Genomic DNA, 21,014 nt, shown 5'->3' on the forward strand with positions numbered 1-21,014 from the left:
TGCACTCGCTAAGGTGCCGTACGTGTAAGAGGGGGATTCCCTCTACTTTACTGTACATAGAACACAGAGACAATACAGACATACAAAGAGAACCAATGAGAATGGTATACACCAAAACACAACATATGGCCGACTTCTAGTGTGCGTGAGCGACCTAGAGCGGCAGAGAATTTGGCCATGAGTGGATGCCATGGCCAGGGTGAACTATGGCGATAAACTATTAAACGCGGTGGCAGTGGTGGGCTACACAGCGAAACAAGCATAGCGTGAGGTACAGGTAAGTATGGTACATAATTCCTCACACTTGCTACTTGCTGTTAAAGCCTCATGGGTCACTTGGCAGGGAGTGAGAGAAGACCCTAAATGTTTTAAAAGGTCATAGTTAGGAAGGTACCTGTGGGGAGAAAATGCTGCTTACCCAGAGCGTCGTGTAGAGATCACTCGTGTACTCACGGTATTTCCGATCAGCGTGCTCCTGCGACCTATCGTCCTGCTCCAGTGTCCCGAGTGAACTGTGCATGGATCAGGTGAGTGCTTAAATAGCCGGTTCAATTGGTGTCACCTGGAGAGGGGAGAGGGTGCGGTCGCGCTAGCTAGAAGTGCGCACGCGCTGGTAGCTAGCGGCACTGGTGCTGCGCATGCGCATAGTGTGGTAGTCGCGCATGCGCAATGGGAGGCCTGGGCACTAAACAGTAGCGCATGCGCCTCGGAACCTTACAGCATTGGTATAGACATGTGCACTCTAGTGCGTGCACCATGTGGGGGAAAGAAATTAATTAGAAAGGCCCGTGAGGGGCCAATGAAGGTTAAAAAATGCAACAACAGCGAAGGGAGGCCTCTGGGCAAAATAGGGCAACTACAGGATAGGGACAGACCACGAGTCTGAGCGCAGACAGGGACACAGACCACCTACATGGAGGTGATTATCTCGCTAGAGCATTCCACGGGATAGAATCGTTGAGCCCCTCTATATGGGTAGAAAGGCGGTAAATCCAGCGTTGCTCTTTAGAGAGCAGAGTTTTCTCATCGCAGCATGAAAGTGCGAATTGTTCGATGACTGTCCAGGTGAAGTCATTTGGGGTGTGATTTTGCACGATGAAGTGTTGGGTTAGCTTACTGATATTTTTGCCACAGCGCATTGTGCTCCTGTGCTCGGTCATCCTGGTTCTGACTTTTCTGGTAGTCATACCGATGTATCTCAGACCGCAGCGACAGGTGATAAGATATATTAGGTTAGACGAGTTACAATTAGTAAATTGCCTTTGTGTCCAGGTTTTGCCAGTTTCTAGTGACAATGTTTTCGAAGGGGTAGTCAGGTGGCAGACGCTGCAGTTATTACATGGTTGGTGGCCTGTGAGTTCAGGTAGGCCCCATGTATTCAAAATTGTCTGACCTTTTAGTTGTGTCTTTCTGGGTCTTGTGGAGACCAGCTGGTCCCTCAGATTTTGTGCTCTCTTGTATGCGAAACGGGGTGGATCCCAGTTCCTTGTACCTGAATTGATAATTTTCCAATTTTTACGAATTATGCTGGAGACCTGGTTTGAGGCGGTATTGTAGGTGGTGACGCATGTCATTAAGGGAGTTTCTGGTGGTTTGACAACAGTTTCGAGGAGGGCCTCCCTGTTCTGGTTGCGTGCTCGCTTGCAAGATTTTGAAATAATTCTAGTCGGGTAACCACGGTCTTCCAACTTGTGGACCAAGGCTTTGGACTGGTGTTTGAAGTCATGGAGGTTGCTGCAGTTCCGGCGTATGCGCAGGAACTGCCCAAAAGGCAGATTCTCCCTCAAAGGTCTGGGGTGGAAACTGTCAAAGCGTAACAATGAGTTCCTGGATGTTGGTTTGTAATGAGTGGTTGTTGTCAGACCCCCTTGATCAGCTCTTATGTTGAGGTCTAGAAACGCTAGTTCCGTTGGGCTGCTAGTGCAGGTGAACTTGAGAAATGGATCAAGGTTGTTGATCCACGTGAGGAAATCTTTCAGTGTTTCCTCATGTGTACACGAGTGATCTCTACACGACGCTCTGGGTAAGCAGCATTTTCTCCCCACAGGTACCTTCCTAACTATGACCTTTTAAAACATTTAGGGTCTTCTCTCACTCCCTGCCAAGTGACCCATGAGGCTTTAACAGCAAGTAGCAAGTGTGAGGAATTATGTACCATACTTACCTGTACCTCACGCTATGCTTGTTTCGCTGTGTAGCCCACCACTGCCACCGCGTTTAATAGTTTATCGCCATAGTTCACCCTGGCCATGGCATCCACTCATGGCCAAATTCTCTGCCGCTCTAGGTCGCTCACGCACACTAGAAGTCGGCCATATGTTGTGTTTTGGTGTATACCATTCTCATTGGTTCTCTTTGTATGTCTGTATTGTCTCTGTGTTCTATGTACAGTAAAGTAGAGGGAATCCCCCTCTTACACGTACGGCACCTTAGCGAGTGCAACACTTTTTCACCATACACTATCACTTAATATAGTTAATCATCACTTACACATACTCATTGGTCCTGAGGAAAGCCAGTTTTAATCAAAAGGCCTGGCTGAAACATGTAGACCACATGGACGTAGGAGCTCTTAATACACTCCATATCGTCCACAGCCTTTTTATCTTGCTAACAGGGGCCCAGGTATTAAATTTACCTTTACCCTCGGGAACTGGGACCACCTGTATAGCTTTTAACCTTTCACCCTCATTCTCACCAGCACTGCACACTCAGCAAGAATACCAGCTCCTCAGTAATCTGGAGTCGCAGCACACCCGGGACACATTCGGTGTCACTGTGGTGGGCCCGATGATGAAGCATGACACCAACTAGGTTGGTGTGTGAGGGCTTCATGTCCAAACCTAAGGGTTTGCCCGCAGATATACCTTCTGAGTTCCACTAAATACAACGTAGCTAGTCCTATATTGATATTCCTACAATTACTGCACTTTGACTGCTTGTCACAGGCACAAAGCTCAATACAAATGCAACTATCATAAGGATGTCAATGGAGCTGTAATCTTCTCTAAGCATTTCAGTAGTTTCAGTGCTAGAAACTGTTGATAGGTGCATCGCTAATTATAACTCCTTCATCCTTCCCAGCAGGAAAGTAAGCTGGTGTAGGATGCCTGTTGTTTGTACCGGTAGTCTGATAGTAACTATGGGCAGACTAAAACTATCTCAATGATTTTTCTTTGGAAAACTGCGATTTCTTTATTTCCCCGCAGATTTTTACTTTTTTCCACGGATTTGGGGACATTTCCGACAGATTTTCTGTCTCCTCTTCAATTTGCACAAAGAACAGAGACTAGTAGAGATTCAGAAAGAAAGGTGGAATGACATGAAGCTGGGATCGAATGGCCGCAGCAAATATAGGCAAGCAACACCAGCTATTACTGATTGCGACACAAATTTCTTGTAATTGCTGCTTACCCGAGTTACTGCATGGTGCGAGCAGTTGACACCTGTATTGTGAGACTGCAATAAAAACACCCAGTAGAAGCTCTGCTATTCCCTGTAACCAAACGTGGCAAGCAGGTTTGTGCATTTAGAGAAATAAGCATAGAAAACAGGGTTGTGGCATGGTCTGGCATGATGGAAAAACTCTGGCGGAACGAGAGACAATGTTGTGTGGATGTTTGAGGAGAAATGTGCAGGACTGTGACATACCTTTGATTATTAACTTGCCTTCAATGTATGCATGAATGTTAAAATAGAACCTCACTGTTGGTGCACTTTGAGGCTTGATTGGCACTACATTGAGTAACACCGATGGTTTTCCAACGTAATTTCCCCATATCCTAGGTTTTCCCAGCATACATCGACAGCAATTTAGCAGATTTGTACATTTTGTTTCCCTCAAGGATGTGGACTGTTTCTGTCAACCATCAGAAGTCCTTATAATAAGCAATATTTTTTAACATTACTGAAATACTCGTAATCATTCAAATATAGCATAATTCCACTTTCTTTTTGGGATTTTAAGAGCCTGAATTTGCCATTGTTTTATCTACAGCCGAGTAATATTTGATAATGGCTTTGTCCTTCATTCTAGGTCTGTCTGTATCTAACGAATCAACAGCACAGAGAGAACCACATTTGTTAATACGTTTTCATATCAATTTACTGAGCACAATGTAATCCACAGGCTCTAGATCGCTATTGCTTTTTCAGATGTTTCCTTTGTTCATTTTAGGCTGCAGCAGAGAAATTACATCAGAAAGTGGAGAAGAACGGACTGCAGAATATAATCTCCTATTCCAGAGACTTGCAGAGCAAGGCAAACGGTCACAGGGAAAACGGAGACACAAAGAACTTCACAGCACATCCACGGAACTTGCAGACCAATGTCCCGATGGCAGGAAGGAGCAAGAAAAAGTTTGTGAGCTACCTCCAGTAAGAGAAGAAGGCCCTCTGCTAATGGAAAGCCTGGATAGGACACGGACAATGGAGGATGTGGGCAATCTGGCAGCTGAGGAATGGGCAGATGAAGAGATGCCTGGTTTACCGGAGAAAGAGGAGCAGAAAAGTACAGGAAAGAAAATTGCTTCTGAGGAGCCACAGAAGAAGAAAAAGAAAAGGTTAATTGACCCCAGCGCTGTACTTGCTGTTAATTCTAGGGTGATACGAGCACCAATACTGCCAACGGCCATAGAGGAGGAGGTGAGTGAATCAGTTTCGGTTGATTCCTAAGTTCATAACAGCCAGGGCCTTGCATAATAAGAAATTAATGTCTCCTTCCCTTACACTGCCTTTTTCTGTGTACAAGGTGAGAGCTATTAGTCGTAACAACATCAAATAACTACCTTAAAAACAACCATTGTGCCCTCCAACCAATTTAGTTCAAGTTGGCAAATTCATCTCAAGGTAATGTTCAGCAGTACACGGATGTTACGAAAAAATATGTTCTTTGTGAAGAATAAGCTTACAATCTTATTTTGTTTTGTAACCGGCTTGTAATCCTCTGACGAAGGAACATTCTTGCTTTGAAATGAGCAGGCTAATTGCTTGTGTGTTTTCTCATTTCATGATTATTTCCCTTTTAAATACTGATGAATGTAGCCCCTCTTTACATCTTAATCATGAGATGTGGGAGCTGCTGACAAAAACAACACAAAAACGTTTGTGCAGCCAAGAGTTAAACATTTTTATGAATCATGTACTTGCGTACTTGCCAGTGGCTCTGCCTTTGTACACACCTTCACCATAGCTTTTTTTTTTAAAAATTCTGTTACTTCAACTATTCCTATTGCTGGCACCTTCTTCCTCTTCATGAAATCAATGCCTTTGCCAACTGTAATCAAGCAATTCCAGTTACATCAAAGCAACTTCAACTAAGTTAGCTGTTCATATTGTTTTGTCCTGTCTGCTCTACTACTTTCTCTTTTACTTGGGTTTGGCAATTTGACTTCATATGAGGCGGTCCATATTTAGGTTTTCTTCAACACGTAGCTTAGATGAGTGGTTCCTAACTTTAGCATGTCCCAAAATTGAAATGGCTGTTTTTCTAACCTCAACTTCATCATTTAGGTGGGGGGGCTACAATTTGGTTGGCGTGATTTCCAGCTGAGGCACCTATGAGATGAATGTCAGGCCTAACTTTAGAGTGCACTTGAGTTGTCTCATTACAAAGTCTACCTTGCAACCTAGCACTAATGCACCTTCTTAGCTTAAAGCTTCCAGTGTTTGTACCAAGCTGTTCCCTCATCTCCGTAGGCCTAATCACATTAGAGCCTTTATTTCCGAGATTCTAGTGTGTGCCAAAATTGCTGATGCTGTCTTTTTTCACTTGAGATTCCCTGGCAGTCCATGTGATTGTGGAAGGGAGAGGGGAAGTGGGAGGAAGGTAGGGTAGTGTTTAAAAAAAATCAAAATCCAATAAATGCAGTTAAGCCATAAAACTGCTTATGCCTCCAACAGGCACTTTGAGGTGTTTTCATTGCCTAATTAACTTCTTGTACTAGGAGTCTTCTTTGCCTCCCTTGTCATGCCACTTATGAGTTTTCCTAATCTAAATGTACTAGATATGATTTCATGGCACCTGTTAGATATATATATCTTCTGGTAACGCTGCTAAGGTGAGGAGTATCTTGCATGGGTGTGTATAAAGTTGTGAAGGGACACTTTCTGTATCAGATGTACAATTTAAACACAAATTTTATTTGCAACTTGGATCTCCAGAAGAGCTAGTTGAGAAATGAGCAAAAGTCACTTGTTTCACGGGTCCTGGTATAATCTAGTGAAACACCAAGTGATCAGTATACTAGTTGTTAGCAGGACAAAGTCAGCTTAGCCTTTATGTTACATCTTTGGAAATCTGACCCAAGCATTGTAGAGCTAAGATGGCATTGTCTGGAGTTTTAGGCCCTCTTAGCCTTTCCAGAATCCATAAATAATACTAGAATTGGTGCCCTGCAACCATGTCGCTCCTTTAAAGAATTCCCAAAGACAGACTCATCTAAACACATCAACATATTCTCTCCTGGTAAGGACTCCCTGGATCTAACACTCCACTTTGTGAGCACATGGAGTTTGACACTAAACGCAGCTGGGCTCTGGGTTCTCTGGTTCCCTTCCGCCCCCTCAGATGGAGCTGGTGCAAAAATTTAAATCTACTATTGCAATAAGAGCTCAAAGTCTATAGGTGATTTAAGTCATTGACAGCAAATGTTTCCAGCTACTGAGGTGCCAGGTACAACTAACCCACTAACTTTGCTTCCTGCTATACCTCTTCTAGTAGATAGCACACCGGATTCTCACCCCCGTTTACCTTCACTCTGCTTCCCTTCCCAATACATCTCAAGTTCACCATATTTTACCCAAACAATAGCTGACCTATGGCTTTCGGTGGCCCCATACAGATGCATGAGAGACACATTTTTGTCTTCCACCCCACTAGATAAGGATGCTGCATAATTGTCTCCTTGGGCAAAAAAAAGGAATAGAATATCTCTGCTCAACTCAGCAGTTGATTATAAAAACATTTTTTTAGGTTTCGCCCTGGCCGTAGCACTGCGAAGCAGTGCTCCGCCCAGGGCGAAATCTAATGTTATCTCAGTAGTGGGGACTTCAAACCGCCCCTTCTTCCAGTGGCTAGCTCCATAAATGGAGGCTAGCCATTGGACGAGATGGTTGTCCATCACTCTTTCCCCGTCAGAACGCGAATCGTGGGCGTTTATGACTCTTTTTTTAAGTCCCGCCCCTTGTTGCCGTGTGTCCCAGGCCGCGCTGTGATTGGCTGCCGGCCCGGGACACCCCCGTGACGTCATTCCCCGGGCTGCGCTGTGATTGGCTGCCGGCCCGGGACCTGACTTGTTCTAACATTTCAAAGGAAAGGAGTCCGACGCGAAACTCCCTGCTGGTGGCAATGTTTATCATCAGTGGCCTGCAAGTCTCATTGTGAACACAGGACGTCGCCGCCGCCCCAGTTCTGAGAGCAGGAGCCGCATTCCTGGAGCCCGGCCCCGGCAGCAGCATTCCTGGTTTGTGCGAGGAGGGTGTAAAGCTGTAGCTTTGAATAAATAAGGATCGCATCTACAGGATCCTGCACTTCATTGTCCCATTCCTGAGATCGGTTTTGAATATGTGGTAGTCTCGTTTCTTCTTTTTCATTTTTGACATCTTTCCCTGCGAACCTCCAGCTCATTCCTCTCCTCGGCTCTATCTCAACACCACCTTTACGACCCTTCTTCCTTCTGCTCCACTTCGCACTGCACGGGTCTCCGCCCCCAAGTTTTTCTTTCTGGTTTCTATTCACTTTGTCCCCTCTATACATTTCAATATATGGGAACACCTACAAAACTGCTGTGACCCTAGGATGCATTCATTAGTTTGGGCGTTGAAAAGCGCTACATGCCTCGCAAAAGGTCCTTCGTAGCGCTTCGAAACTGGCTTACAGGAGGATGATAATTAGTAACAAATCTGATAGGGAAAGTGGGAGTTTCCTAATTAAAGAGCGCTGTGTACGAGCTACTTGGCACACGTTATCTGACTCTCACGTCATTTCTGTTCCCTGATCGTAGCTCTTATCCCGAATCAGCGGTCAGCCTCCCCTTCTTCTACTGCAACCCTCTCCCGTCTGTCTCCTCTCCTCCCGCCCCTAGACTACTACTAAAATGCTGCGACGCTCGCTAGCCTATGAGGCTTCTTTTACCACTCCCACCAGCAACAATATCAGAAATAATGACTATGGTTATCTCACTGTAAGGCATTCCCTGGCACACAGTGTGATCCACAGTAGTCTGCCTGAGTCCCAGCGCCTCCCTGGCACACGGTGTGATCCAGGGCAGTACTCGCCGCTTTAACTCCCCGCCGGAGTCCCAGCGCCTCCCTGGCACACAGTGTGATCCAGGGCAGTATCAATTGGCCCACACCCCCCAGCTGGAGTCTCAGCACCTTTATCGCTGGGACTCCACTACCCACCGGCATCTCTTCCCCCGCTTCTCGCGGACACCGTATGATCTCGGACAGACTGGCCGAAACCCCCCACCAGGTCCTCGACGGGTCCACGTGTGATCCTGGGCAGGATTACCCATAACTCATCTCAGCTCCTCGGGCACACCAGGTGTGATCCTGGTCAGCATAGTGCCGCCCCCACTGGTTCTCTTTGACGTGTGGTGTTGCCCCTACCACCCACCCCACCCCACCCCACCCCCTGGCCGCCTCCCTCCCGCTCTGCTCCCTGAGCTGGGAAGCTGCTGCCCTCTGCCCTCCTCCCCCGGGCACAGGAACAGGACCCCTCCGCCGCCACGCTCTCTTTGAACCGTTTGGTGTGTGTTTCCAGCATTTATCATTTCACCCTGGATAGCCACCATGGCCGGGCACGAACAGGACTGGTTCCAGCTGGAGAAGCTGATTGGACAGATAAGCGACATCCGAGTCCAGAATCTGTAAGGTAAAGGGAAAATAAACCATGTTTTCTCCAGAGCCTGTTTCTCATTCCTCATCTTCTGTGCTGATATGTGGGTTGCGCTACCCCTTACACTTGCTTTTAGTTGTTTAAACATCAATGTGTTTCTCTTTTGTGTTCCTGCTTCCAGGCCTATTTCTTTCATGGAGTAATCTCTGAGAACTCATAAATATTTCAAGATGGAAATGTAGTTTCATGAACCTCTACTGGAAAGAGAGGAGTGGGGAGAGGAGTTGGCCTAACGGCTAGGGCGCTCGACCTCGAACCTGGGGATCTGGGTTCGAGTCTCGGTAACGACTCCAAAACCTCCTGTGATTCTGGGCAAATCACTTAATCTCCCCGTGCCTAAAAATGAAAGTGTGTGTCCTCATGTAAAAACGTAACTTGTGCTATGTAAAGCGCTCTGATACCTGATTCGGTTCGGGTCTAGTTCGCGCTATATAAAACTCTACCAAAAAAAAAAAAAAAAAAAAGGCTACCTGGGAAATACTGCAGGCGAAGCCTTTCCCTTTCAGTTAAGAGCTGTCAGCCTTTTGTGTGCCCTGCTTCTTGAAATGGATTTGAATCTGTAATGCACTCATGAAGGCGTCACGCGGTATGCTAGCTTGCTCCGAAATTTCTGGGATGCGGTTGTAGGAAATCTAGACTGTAGCTAAACCCATCACGTGCCATAGTTGTCTCGATGCCATGTGTGGGGCGAGAGAGCGAGGGCACAGTTTTCTGGGTGAAATGCATCTGTTTTGCTAACAGATAACCCCTCCATGGCATCTTTCTGGAAGGGGGGCAGGGGGTGGAGAGGAGTTGGTGTTGTTTACTCATTATTGCACAGGCCCTATGTATTGTACACTCTAGGGGCCATGAAAAGTGCAGAGCGTGGCTGCAGGCTGATACCAACTAATGCCCAACATAGATTGTGCTGGCAGTGCAACAGCTGATATTATGCCCTTGTTTTCTCTGCGTGTTTACACCATCTCACGCCCACTGCCGATAATGTAAACAGTGTGTGATGTGCAAAGTTGCGCAAGCAACCCACAATTCTTACAAACCCTCTGAGGCTCCCAACACTCAACAATAGAGGTTCCGTCCCTAACAACCTCAGAAAAGTCCCCCTCACACTAGAAAGCTCGACCACCCTTCTCTCTCCCAAACTCAAATGCATCCTACTCAAGTGCAGATCGGCCCAGAGACACTCCTCCGACATCGCTGATCTCGTCTCAGCTAGGGATCTGGTCCTAGCCATTCTAACGGAAACGTGGCTTACTGAAGCCTCTACCCCGATTATGGACATACTAGTCCCCCCCAATTATCACATCATTAGGCTGGACAGGTCTCCTGGCAAGACGGGCGGGGGAATTGCATGCATTTTTAGGAGCAACCTCTCCGTTACTAAAATCACCCCCCCCCCCCCCCTCCTTCCCCTCCAGTGAACTCCTCTGCCTCGACATCACCAGCGAGGGCAAACAAGCTTGTGCTTTACATCTCATCTATCACCCGCCTGGTGACAACCTCATATTCACCCAACAACTCATGGACTTGATCACCTCCAATGCCGGTCGGCAGACAACCCAAGTTTTCCTGGGTGACTTCAATCTTCACTGGAACGATCAGAAAGACACAGTGGTGAATAGTCTCAAAACTTTCCTTAATGCGCTTGACCTCACCCAAATATGCGATAGACCAACTCATGACAAAGGCTCGATACTCGATCTCATCATTGCCAAAGAGAACTCAACACAACTGGAGGCGATTCAACCCTGCGACTGGTCTGATCACCACATTATCACCTTTTTTATCAATGAAAAAGTGAAACCTATCCCAGCTCAACCAATCAAATCCAAAACATGGAAAAGGGACATGAAGAACTTTAACCCCTCTACCCTGCCTCCCCACATCGGCAATCTCCTCCTTCCCCCTTCAGGTGCCTCGGATGTTCAAACACTGATGGACCACTACCTTGACTCTATGAACACAGTAGTCAATGAAGTCGCCCCACTTCAACTGAAGAGAGTCTCCACCAAAACTTCTAACCCCTGGTATGATGATAGACTCAATGACGACCGGCGTACTATGCGAATGGCAGAGCGCACCTGGAGATCGGACCCTTCAGCACTACACCTCAAAAGGCTTAAGAACAAAAGAAACGCCTACTTCAGGAAAATAAAGCGCACAAAGGCGGACTTCTTTAGCCGTCAGTTGGACCAAGCAAAAAACAGGCCAAGAAAGCTGTTCGATCTAATCAAGACCCAAACAAAGACTCAACCCCTACAATCAAACAGCACAACAGGCGACACCCCACACTGTGAAGCCTTCTCTGCTTTCTTTAAGCTAAAGACTGACAACATAAGAAATGACCTCATCTTGGATGTAAGCCGATTCCCCAACAACACCAGAATGTCTTACACTCAACCTAAAAACAAGGCATCTTGGCTGTACTTTGATACCTACTTGGAAGAAGCAATACGCAAACTGCTCTGCACCTTGAAGCCCTCTAATCACCTCACAGACCCTCTACCTGCTAATGCTGTAAAAGACTTCATCCCCTTGCTCCTCCCTCTCTGGACCAAAATCATCAACAGCTCCCTGCAACAAGGCCTCATTCCGGACTCCCTCAAGGTGGGGCAAGTCACGCCTATACTCAAGAAACCTACAGCTGATCCGTCTGACCTAAACAATTACCGGTCCATCACCAATATCCCCACCCTGGCCAAACTGCTGGAAAAATGTGTCCAACTACAACTAACTAAACACATTGACCAATTTGACCTCCTCAACTCGCATCAATCAGGCTTCCGAGCGAAACATAGCACGGAAACAGCTATGACGCACATAATTGATGACGCCCTCCAAATTCTTGATCGCAATGAGTCCTGCCTCCTCATCCTTCTTGACCTCTCGTCAGCATTTGACACGGTCAAACATGAGAACTTGCTGGAGCTGCTAAGGACTAGAATGGGTCTATCGGGAACTGTTCTCAAATGGTTTTCGTCCTTCTTTCACAATCGATCACAGAAGTTCAAGATCGACAATGTGCTATCCACACCTGTGCCTGCAGATCTAGGCGTCCCACAAGGATCCTCTCTCTCCCCCACACTGTTCAACCTCGTCATGGAACCGCTCGCCACCTTGCTCCAAGCTTCCAATGTCCAATTCCACATGTACGCCGACGACACACAACTCTACCTAAAGCTACAATCTCCGGAAGATATCAAACATCTGAACTCCACGCTTATTAACACTCAATCTTGGCTGGCAGATAATCACCTCAAACTAAATGCTCTGAAAACCGAGTTCCTACTCATCTCACCCCCGACGAAAACTCCCACCACCCAAACATGGCTCAATAATCTAACAGCACTCAATGTCCAACCTACCATCGTGGACTCGGCTAAATCCCTAGGCATCACACTCGACGCCAAGCTCAACATGCAGCAGCACGTTAGCAAAGCCACAAAAGCAGCTAATTTCCAAATCAACACACTGAGGAAAATTAAACCTTTCCTCCCTGCCGAAGACTTCCAAACTGCTGTACAAGCTTTAGTCATCCCTCGAATAGACTACGGAATTGTGGCCCTCAGCGGACTCCCGCTATCCACAACAGCACCCTTAAGAGCCTCCCTGAACGCTGCCGCGAGACTCATTACTGGCTCAAGAAAACATTCGCATATATCCCCAGACTTAAAGTCTCTAAAATGGCTGCCTTTTGAAGCCAGAATACAGCTAAAAATTGCAGTTATGACACACGCGGCCGTGCACCACAATGCACCCAACTACCTCGCTCAAAAGTTGTCTATCTCAGGAGGGTCGAGGTCCAATAGAAGCACAAAAAACCTACTCCTGAAACCCCGTAGATTCCGGAAAGAGAAAACATACAAGCGCTCCTTCTCTGGAATGGCACCCAGGATTTGGAACGCGCTCCCGCCTGAAACTAGGCTGATCTCCTCCACTGCACTCTTCAAGAAAGAGGTGAAAAACATCCTTCTGGCCAAGATCTCCTGAACATGATTGTTGCTGGATCAGAGACTCTGCATTGCTTTGTATCACCTTGTCCTCTGGCACTATACTTCTAACCTGATGTTGTCACTACCAATATATGTTACACGTTGATTCACTCTCCAGATGCCCCCAATCAGTGTCCTCGCTACACTAAGACTTTGGTATAAGCCATCCACACACCCAAGGTACACATGAACACCCCTGTAGTGGGATCAATGACTTGTGCCGTCTTATATTACTTGCTCACTTGATTGTATTGTGATATGTGTCATGTATGGTACTATTACCCCACCATGTTAGTGACTATTATATTGCTCCCATTGTCTCTGTTCACTCCTTCTGCCCCTACCCTGCCCTGTGTTTGTGAAGCGCTCTGATATCCGTAAGGATCTTGTTCGCGCTATATAAAACTCTGAATAAATAAATAAAATAAATTTTAGAACATAGGGTGCTTTAACTTAGAGCTTTCATTTGTTGCAGTTTTATATAGCGCGAACTCCACCCGAAAGTATCGGAGCGCTTTAAACGAGCACCAGTTACATTACATAAGGACACGTACCTTTTTAGTAGGGACGGGGAGATTAAGTGATTTGCCCAGAACACAGGATGTTGAGCGGACGCCGAGACTCGAGCCTGGTGGTAGAGGTGTGGCGCGGGTGCCAGGGTGCCTGACTCCGGCCATGGGGTTCAGGGTCCGCTACCCACGACAGGTTAGCCCAGTGAGACTCTGGGCAATATCTCGCTCAATCTTCCCGTGGGCCTCCAGCGCCAGGGCACCTCTCCGGAGGTAGCTGTGCGCTTTACAAATGCTGTTATTTCATTTCCCCAGTTCAAAAGGCGGCAGCTCTGGCCCTTACGCCACCTCAGTGTTACCAGGAGCAGCTCCTCTACTGTGGGGAAAGCCAGCGGGCTTAAGTCTGTTAGAAGCTCCGTCTGGGAGAGAGTGTGAGAGCCACGGAAGGAGGCTGAGGTGGGTCCGTGATCCTATGAGAGAGAACGACAAAAGTGGCTGAGGTGGATTTAAGTGGTACCCATGAATAGAGCTAGAGACCTCACTGCTAAAGTCCCGGCGCATTCACATAAAAGAAAACACCACTGTAAGAGGTGCCCTCAGCAGGGAAGCCTACCACTGAATGGGCATACCCTGTCCCTATACAAGCTGCAGGCACTGCGGGAAGCGCTTTATTTTCCGAAACACTCAGGTCAGCACATTCTTATGTGGTGCGAGTCTGGCTTCCAAAATTCCCTCCAGCGCCTAGAGGCGGCCCGGCTAACAACACTCGCTATATTCCTACTATCTCATATCTTTTAATATGGGTTCTATGCGAATGCCTGGAGATACCGTACCATTTACTTAAGCAGCGTGTCGCTTTCTGATGTTATGCTACGTGTAATACCATGAGTGGCCTCTTATAGCAACTTATTACAGCTGAACTCTGAGTCACAAATAAATGCCGGCCTCCGTAGCTGGCACAGGCTGCTAAAAGTGGACCCCTGGGAACAATAAGGCATGTAGATCACACACATAAAAGAAAGAGGAGAAGGGGAGCTAGTTTGCGCAGTTGTCTAATTAGATCGTTACAGGTCCCCACAACCGACGAGATCTGGTTAGCCATTGACAATTCGCTGTCAATCTTAATTCCAAGGCTTTTCACCTTGTCACAGGGTGTTGGGGTAGGACCTAATTCTTGAGGCCAATATAGGTCGCTCCATGGCGAGCTTATGGACGAGACCACTAACACCTCAGTTTTTTCAGGATTAATTTTCAGCAGATTTGCCGCCATCCAGCTGACTACAAATCTGAGAATATCCTGAGCGTGCTTCTGTGCAGAGACTGTATTGTCTATGCTAAGTAGTAGCTGGGTGTCGTCAGCGTAATTAAATACGCGACAGCCCGTGTTTACCAGGGAGTGGATCAGTGGTTGTATGTAAAGATTGAATAATACTGGGGATAATGCGGAGCCCTACGGGACTCCGCATGTCAAGTTACCCACCTCTGATAGCCTATCCCCCAACTGAATCCGTTGTGTCCTACCTAACAGGAACGATTGAAGCCATTGAAAGGCTCTATCCCGAATCCCGAACTTGGCCAGCCTATCTAAGAGTAGGGTATGGCTGACAGTATCGAACGCCGCTGAGAGATCTAAAAGTATCAGGGCGCTCGTTTTTTTTTACTGTCAGCCATCCCCCTAAGCTCATCTAGCACCGAGAGCATCATCAACTCGGTGCTATGGTGTGCACGAAATCCCGCCTGACGCTCCTGGAAGAGATGGTGGGACTCCAGGAACGAGGCCAAGGACTTCAGCACATGTTGTTCTAGGACTTTGGACAAGAACGGTAGTTGGGAAATCGGCCTGTAGTTTTTCAGAATGGTAAGATCTGCTCCTGGCTTTTTTATCAGAGGCTTCACTCGGGCTTCCTTGAAACTAGCTGGTACCATCCCTGTTTCCAGTGAATTATTCAGGAGGGAGATAATCCGGTCTTCTAGAATGGGCAATGCCAGACGGAAGATACTCGGGGGGGCATGGGTCTGCCGGGGAGCCAGATTTGGTTTTGCTCATAAGTTGTTCCAGACTCATCGAATCTATTGATGGGAATTGTGAAATAGTAGCTTCAGAGAGGGTCTTAACAACCTGGGGTATATTAGACGCAGGTACTGTGTTCTGCCTAATATCAGAGAGGATAATGTCTACCTTCTCCAGAAAGTAATCTTGAAACATGTTGCAACTAATTGTTTCAGTATTTTCAGGTTTTTTGCTCAACTCAGTTAAAATTTTGAATGTTTCTTTCTGAATATTTTCAGCTTGATTTATCCGAGTTTCGTAATAATTAGCCTTCGTAGCCAGAATAAGTTGTTTTTTTTTTTTTTTTTTTTATAAAACCTTTATTGATTCGATCAAAGCAGTACAAGCGCAGGCCTACAACCACAGGGGCCGGCCGCAAACTCAGGAAATATAAGCAGAAGCATTCCACATGGTTACGGCTCAAGGAGTAATCACGGTGTAATCATAATATATGGTTGTAGGCACCACGAAGCACAAGGATGGAAGAGGTTTCATTTTTTATAGTTTTGAAGAAGTAGCTGTGGCTATATCATCGAAGGCATCACACTACACGATAAACAAGAAGAGACGGGAGGGGCGTATCCCTCCACGCAGTCGGGAATCGGTGATGAGCAATACGGCCTAAAACACACTACGCCCGCCGAAGGCAGGCCAGGAGTAAGGGTCAAACAAAGGCAAGCAATTTAGCGAAAGCATCATCCGAAAAACCCACCCTTCCGAGACAATAAAGTAGAGGCCAGTGCAGATGCCCGACAGAGAAAAGGATGAAAGAAGGAGATACAGCCAACCCTACTAAGAAAGGACGAGAGAAAGGGACCATAGAACAAAACAAACTAAAATAACAAAACCCCCCCAACACCCGCCACCCTACATCACCGTAATGGCTATGGCCTACCCCACTAACAGCGTGCCTGTCGCCCCAAAATTACCCTAAAGAAAGGAAAATAAAAGATAAAGAAAGAGAGGAGAACAATAAAACACACTCCCGGTCTCCTTAACCCCCCGCCATTAGCGACCTCCCCAGGACATATTATCCACTATTAAGAGCAAGTATTGACCCCATACAAGGGGAGGACATCATCAAAAAACTGCCCGACTCCCATTAGAATAAAAGGTACATTTCCGGCATAAATCACAAAGCACGGCTAACTCCAAAAAAGTCAAAAATCAACCCTGACCAGTACGGTTCTTTACAAACGCCCAAGCGGCCGGGGCCACGGTGACATCAAGGTAGTCGAAGCGTCCAGAACAATTTGGGGCCGCAGAATCGGGTTGAAGATAGGAAACAAAATGGCGACATCCGAAAATACGACAACAAAGGATGATGAAAGGGAAGGGCGATTCTCTCCGAAAGTCACTGAAAAACTGTCCATGTCGCTCACAGCCTTTAGCGACGATGTTTCGCCAAACAGGAGTCCGGTATGGAAAGCCAACAACGTTCGTGGGTGCGCCATCTACGAGGCCAGAGTCATAAAATTGGGATAAAGCTCGAGGACCTCGGAAGGACATGCAGGATATTCCTCGGGAACCATAGCTCGCTGATAACTGGTCGGAACATAGTCGTCCGGTCTCAAGCAAACAGTATCCAGCGTTACAGACATCCGTTGGTACGTGACAACAAAGTGAGAGTGGAGCGCCCCAATGGCGGCCATTACGGACCTCAACGATGGCGCGCCGTCCATCCCCTCCATCTCCGTCCCCGAGACGAAGCAGGACTCGGGTCACGGAACACCGTCGAGGCACAGGCACACACTGAGCTGGCAATAACAGCGGGCGCTTTCACAGCAGGCAGAGACGGCACCTTCGCCACCCGCGGGGGCCAGCCCGTCAACCCAGGCCTCCCAGAAGGGTCTCCGGGCGTCGGACCCCCGACCACCGATATTACTTGCGTCACCATGCCATGTCCTTCGAGAAGCTGGTGGCTTTATTATCAGCCGGAAGCGGAAAAGTGATCCGAGATCGGGAGACCGGATGCACCCCTGGTCCCACAGCCGCTGTTGTTCACTTCCAGCCTGAATGGGCCAGAAATCGAGGTCCCGGCGGAAGCCCTGGAGCAGGCCGAGGATAGAACTCGACGTAACTTTGTCCCCCGGTAAGTTAGAAAAACCGGACTTGCACCTCAGGAGTCAGAAAGACTTCATGCGCATGGGAGTCCGGCACGATTGAAGGATAATAGACAGGAGATACGAGCTGCCGGCGGAGGTCGGCGGAGCCGGGAGCTTATGCGGCCATCTTGCTTCGTAGCGTAGCTCCCCCCCCCCCAGAATACGTTTTTTATATGCGTTGAGCAGGTTTTTATATTGCATTCGGTCCCTTTCATCTTTAGTTTTTCTCCAGCTTCTTTCAGCTTGACGGAGTTTCTTTTTATACTCTCTTAAAGACGGTGTAAACCATGGTGCCCCCTTTCCTACTCCTTTAGCTAGTTGTAGCTTCTCTGGTGCGCTCTGATCAATCGCTTTCCTCAGATTACACACTATATCTCTATAGTCTTGGTCTAGATTGCCCTTCGAAATCTTTGATTTAACAAGTTCCGAAAGATTGTCCGTTAAAGTTTGTAAATCAACTTTCCTCCATTGACGGACTTTCTTCATTTTAGGGGGAAGTTGTGTCGGCTTTGTATCTATGGAGATGTTACAATAGATCAAATAATGATCAGACCAAATACAGGGTAAGATATCCAAAAGGGTCACCTTAGGATCTAAAGTCCAGATAAGGTCAAGGATGTGTCCTTTTGTGTGGGTGGGGACCTTTACCAGCTGCTTAAAGCCTAAAGAAGACATAGTTGTGTCTAAGCATCGGGCTCCCGGTTCCTTATGGGCTTTATCCCAGTGTAAATTGAAATCTCCAGTTACTACTACCTTTTTATATCTTGAACAAATATCAGATATAATAGGCATAAATAGTTAATTGAAAGCTGGGGTAGAATTTGGTGGACGATAGAAAGTGAGGATCACAAGACACAAGTCATCGAACATGATTTTTACTCCAAGGACGTCAGCCAAATCTACTGTTTCTGCTAGTATCTTAACTACTGTAAAAGATTTTTTATACAGGATTGCTACTCCCCCCCCCCCCCCCCTCTCTAGCGTCGAGTGCACGATTGTGCCATATAATGTCATAATCATTCGGAAGAGCGGCTATAATATCTGGCAGTGAGTTATCCCCAAGCCAGGTCTCAGTAAGAGTCAGAACGTCAATATCCTCGTCCTGAAGCGGGGAGAATATCTCCAGACTATGTTTCTGCAGGGACCTTGTATTCAAAGAGGTCAGCTTCAGAGAACCTAAATGCGTATTGGGTGAGGAGATGGAGGATTTAGCTATAGACATCTCCTCTAGTGTCCCCATCGTAGTCAGATCCAGGGATTGACCATCTCTATCAAGGTGGAGTAGTTCAGCTGAAGTGTATACATCCCGCTGGACAGAAGTCCTGGCCCCTGCGCCCGTTCGTGCGCAGACGGGCTGGACTCTGGCGTGACTCCGGCGTGCTCACGCTGCGCGCGAACGCTGCGCGTCAGCATGGCCGTCTTAAATAGCTGCCTCAGTGCAGCTAGCGCGCAAACAAAGATGGCGCCGCCAGGCGTCCCGTCTTTCCCTCAATATGTCCGCCGATAACGAACGGGATACAGGGACCCGCTAAAACGCGGTGAGTTTCCACAATTAAAGTGCAAGTAGCTGGAATTGGCAGAAAGTTAAAATCAGGGGAAAAACTAACATAGATTAAATCAAATAGTGAATAGGTATTTTTAAAATTCGATATTACCCACCCGCACTAAAGCGCGATCTGTATGAGCGCTGCAAGGTAAATAAGCGTCCTACCTGGTCAAGGCTTACTAACTGGTTTGCCCGCCCTAAATAGCTGCCTCAGTGCAGCTAGCGCGCAAACAAAGATGGCGCCGCCAGGCGTCCCGTCTTTCCCTCAATATGTCTGCCGATAACGAAAGGGATACAGGGACCCGCTAAAACGCGGTGAGTTTCCACAATTAAAGTGCAAGTAGCTGGAATTGGCAGAAAGTTAAAATCAGGGGAAAAACTAACATAGATTAAATCAAATAGTGTGAAAGAATAGGCGAGCGAAGGCGAGTTAAAGAAGACGTAAAGGACAAGAATTCACAGAAGGTAAAAGGAGAAATGAAAGAGGATTCCATACTGAGCCAGACAGGGGAATAGTGAAGCAGATTAGATGAAAACCAGCGAGCCGATTGCTTCAGGGAAAAAGCACGATGATACTGTTTGAAATCAGGAAAACGGACTCCAGGTTGAGCTTTGTCCTTACGCAAAGAGGCAAGAGCGATTAGAGGACGTTTACCGTTCCATAGGAATTTGAGTAATAGAGTCAATCTTCTTAAAGAAAGAAAGAGGGATGTGTAAAGGAAGCATGGAAATAGTTTAGAGAAGCAAGGGGGATAGCATCATCTTTATAGAGTTGAGTCGACCCCACCAGGACAAAAAGAGCGGATGCCAACGAGTGATAGCCGTGTCCATTTTCTTGTAAATATAATCAAAGTTTAGTTTGAGAGTGTCAGATAATAAAGGAGCAAACCAGACCCCCAGGTATTTGATTTTGGATGGTTGCCATGAGAAACCTGTACAAGAAAAGAGATGTTTCTGACAAAGGGGATTCAAAGGCAAAATTTCACACTTGTCAGCGTTCAAGCGATATCCAGAAACTGCAGAGAAGGAAGAGACCTGCTGAAGAAAAGAAGGAATAGAGGTAGCAGGGTCGGAACAATAAAAAAGAATATCATCGGCATAAACCGAGAGTTTGACTTGCTGGGAACCAAAATGAAAACCAGAGATAGTGTCATCTAAGCAAATTTTAGTAAGGAAGGGTTCTAAGGCTAAAACAAAAAGTAAGGGAGATAAGGGGCAACCTTGTCGAACCCCTCTATGTAAAGAAAAATAATCCGAGGACATCCCATTAACAAAAATAGAAGCTTGAGGATCAGAATAAAGTAAAGAGACAATAGAAATGAATTTAGAAGGAATACCAATCCAACGTAAAGCCTGAAACATGAAGTCCCACCCAATCCTGTCAAAAGCCTTCTCCGCATCTAGAGAGATAGCTGCGAAAGGAAGAGTGAGGGAAGAAGATTTGCTAAGAATGTTAAGAAAACCCCGGGAATTATCAGAGGAGAGACGCCCCTTGACAAAACCAGATTGTTCTGGACCAATTATATCCGGTAAAAGGGGATCCATGCGTAGTGCTAATATCTTCGCTAGAATTTTGTAATCAGTATTAACCAAAGATATTTGCCTATAATTTTTGCACAATGAGTGATCCTTATCCTCCTTTGGAATCAAGCAAGTTAAGGCTTGTTGAAAGGAACCGGCATCAGAGAAAGATTGAAATAAGAGTAAGAGTTTAGGAAGAAGGAGAGAGGCAAAGTGGCTGTAAAATTCAATAGTAAACCCATCAGGGCCTGGAGATTTACCATGATGAAGTTTAGATACAGCATGGGAAATTTCAGAAAGCGAAATGTCCTGTTCCAAAGTGTGAAAGTCAACATGTGAAACCGTAGGAGATGGAAGAGATTGAAAGTAAGAGAGGAGATCATCAGACGTTGGAA

General features: G+C 46.7%; 1 protein-coding gene across 2 annotated transcripts in view; it reads left to right on the forward strand.

Annotated features, from left to right (window-relative positions):
* UTP14A (UTP14A small subunit processome component) overlaps positions 1–21,014 on the forward strand; it is a 413,069-nt gene that overhangs the window by 263,525 nt on the left and 128,530 nt on the right. For both annotated transcript variants that reach the window (XM_078688447.1, XM_078688446.1), the window contains exon 12: positions 4,178–4,644. In XM_078688447.1, the coding sequence (XP_078544573.1) occupies positions 4,178–4,644 (467 nt within the window). The remainder of the gene's footprint in view (positions 1–4,177; positions 4,645–21,014) is intronic.

This window comes from Lissotriton helveticus, chromosome 4_1 (assembly GCF_964261635.1).
Source record: "Lissotriton helveticus chromosome 4_1, aLisHel1.1, whole genome shotgun sequence".
Lineage (NCBI taxonomy): Eukaryota > Metazoa > Chordata > Amphibia > Caudata > Salamandridae > Lissotriton > Lissotriton helveticus.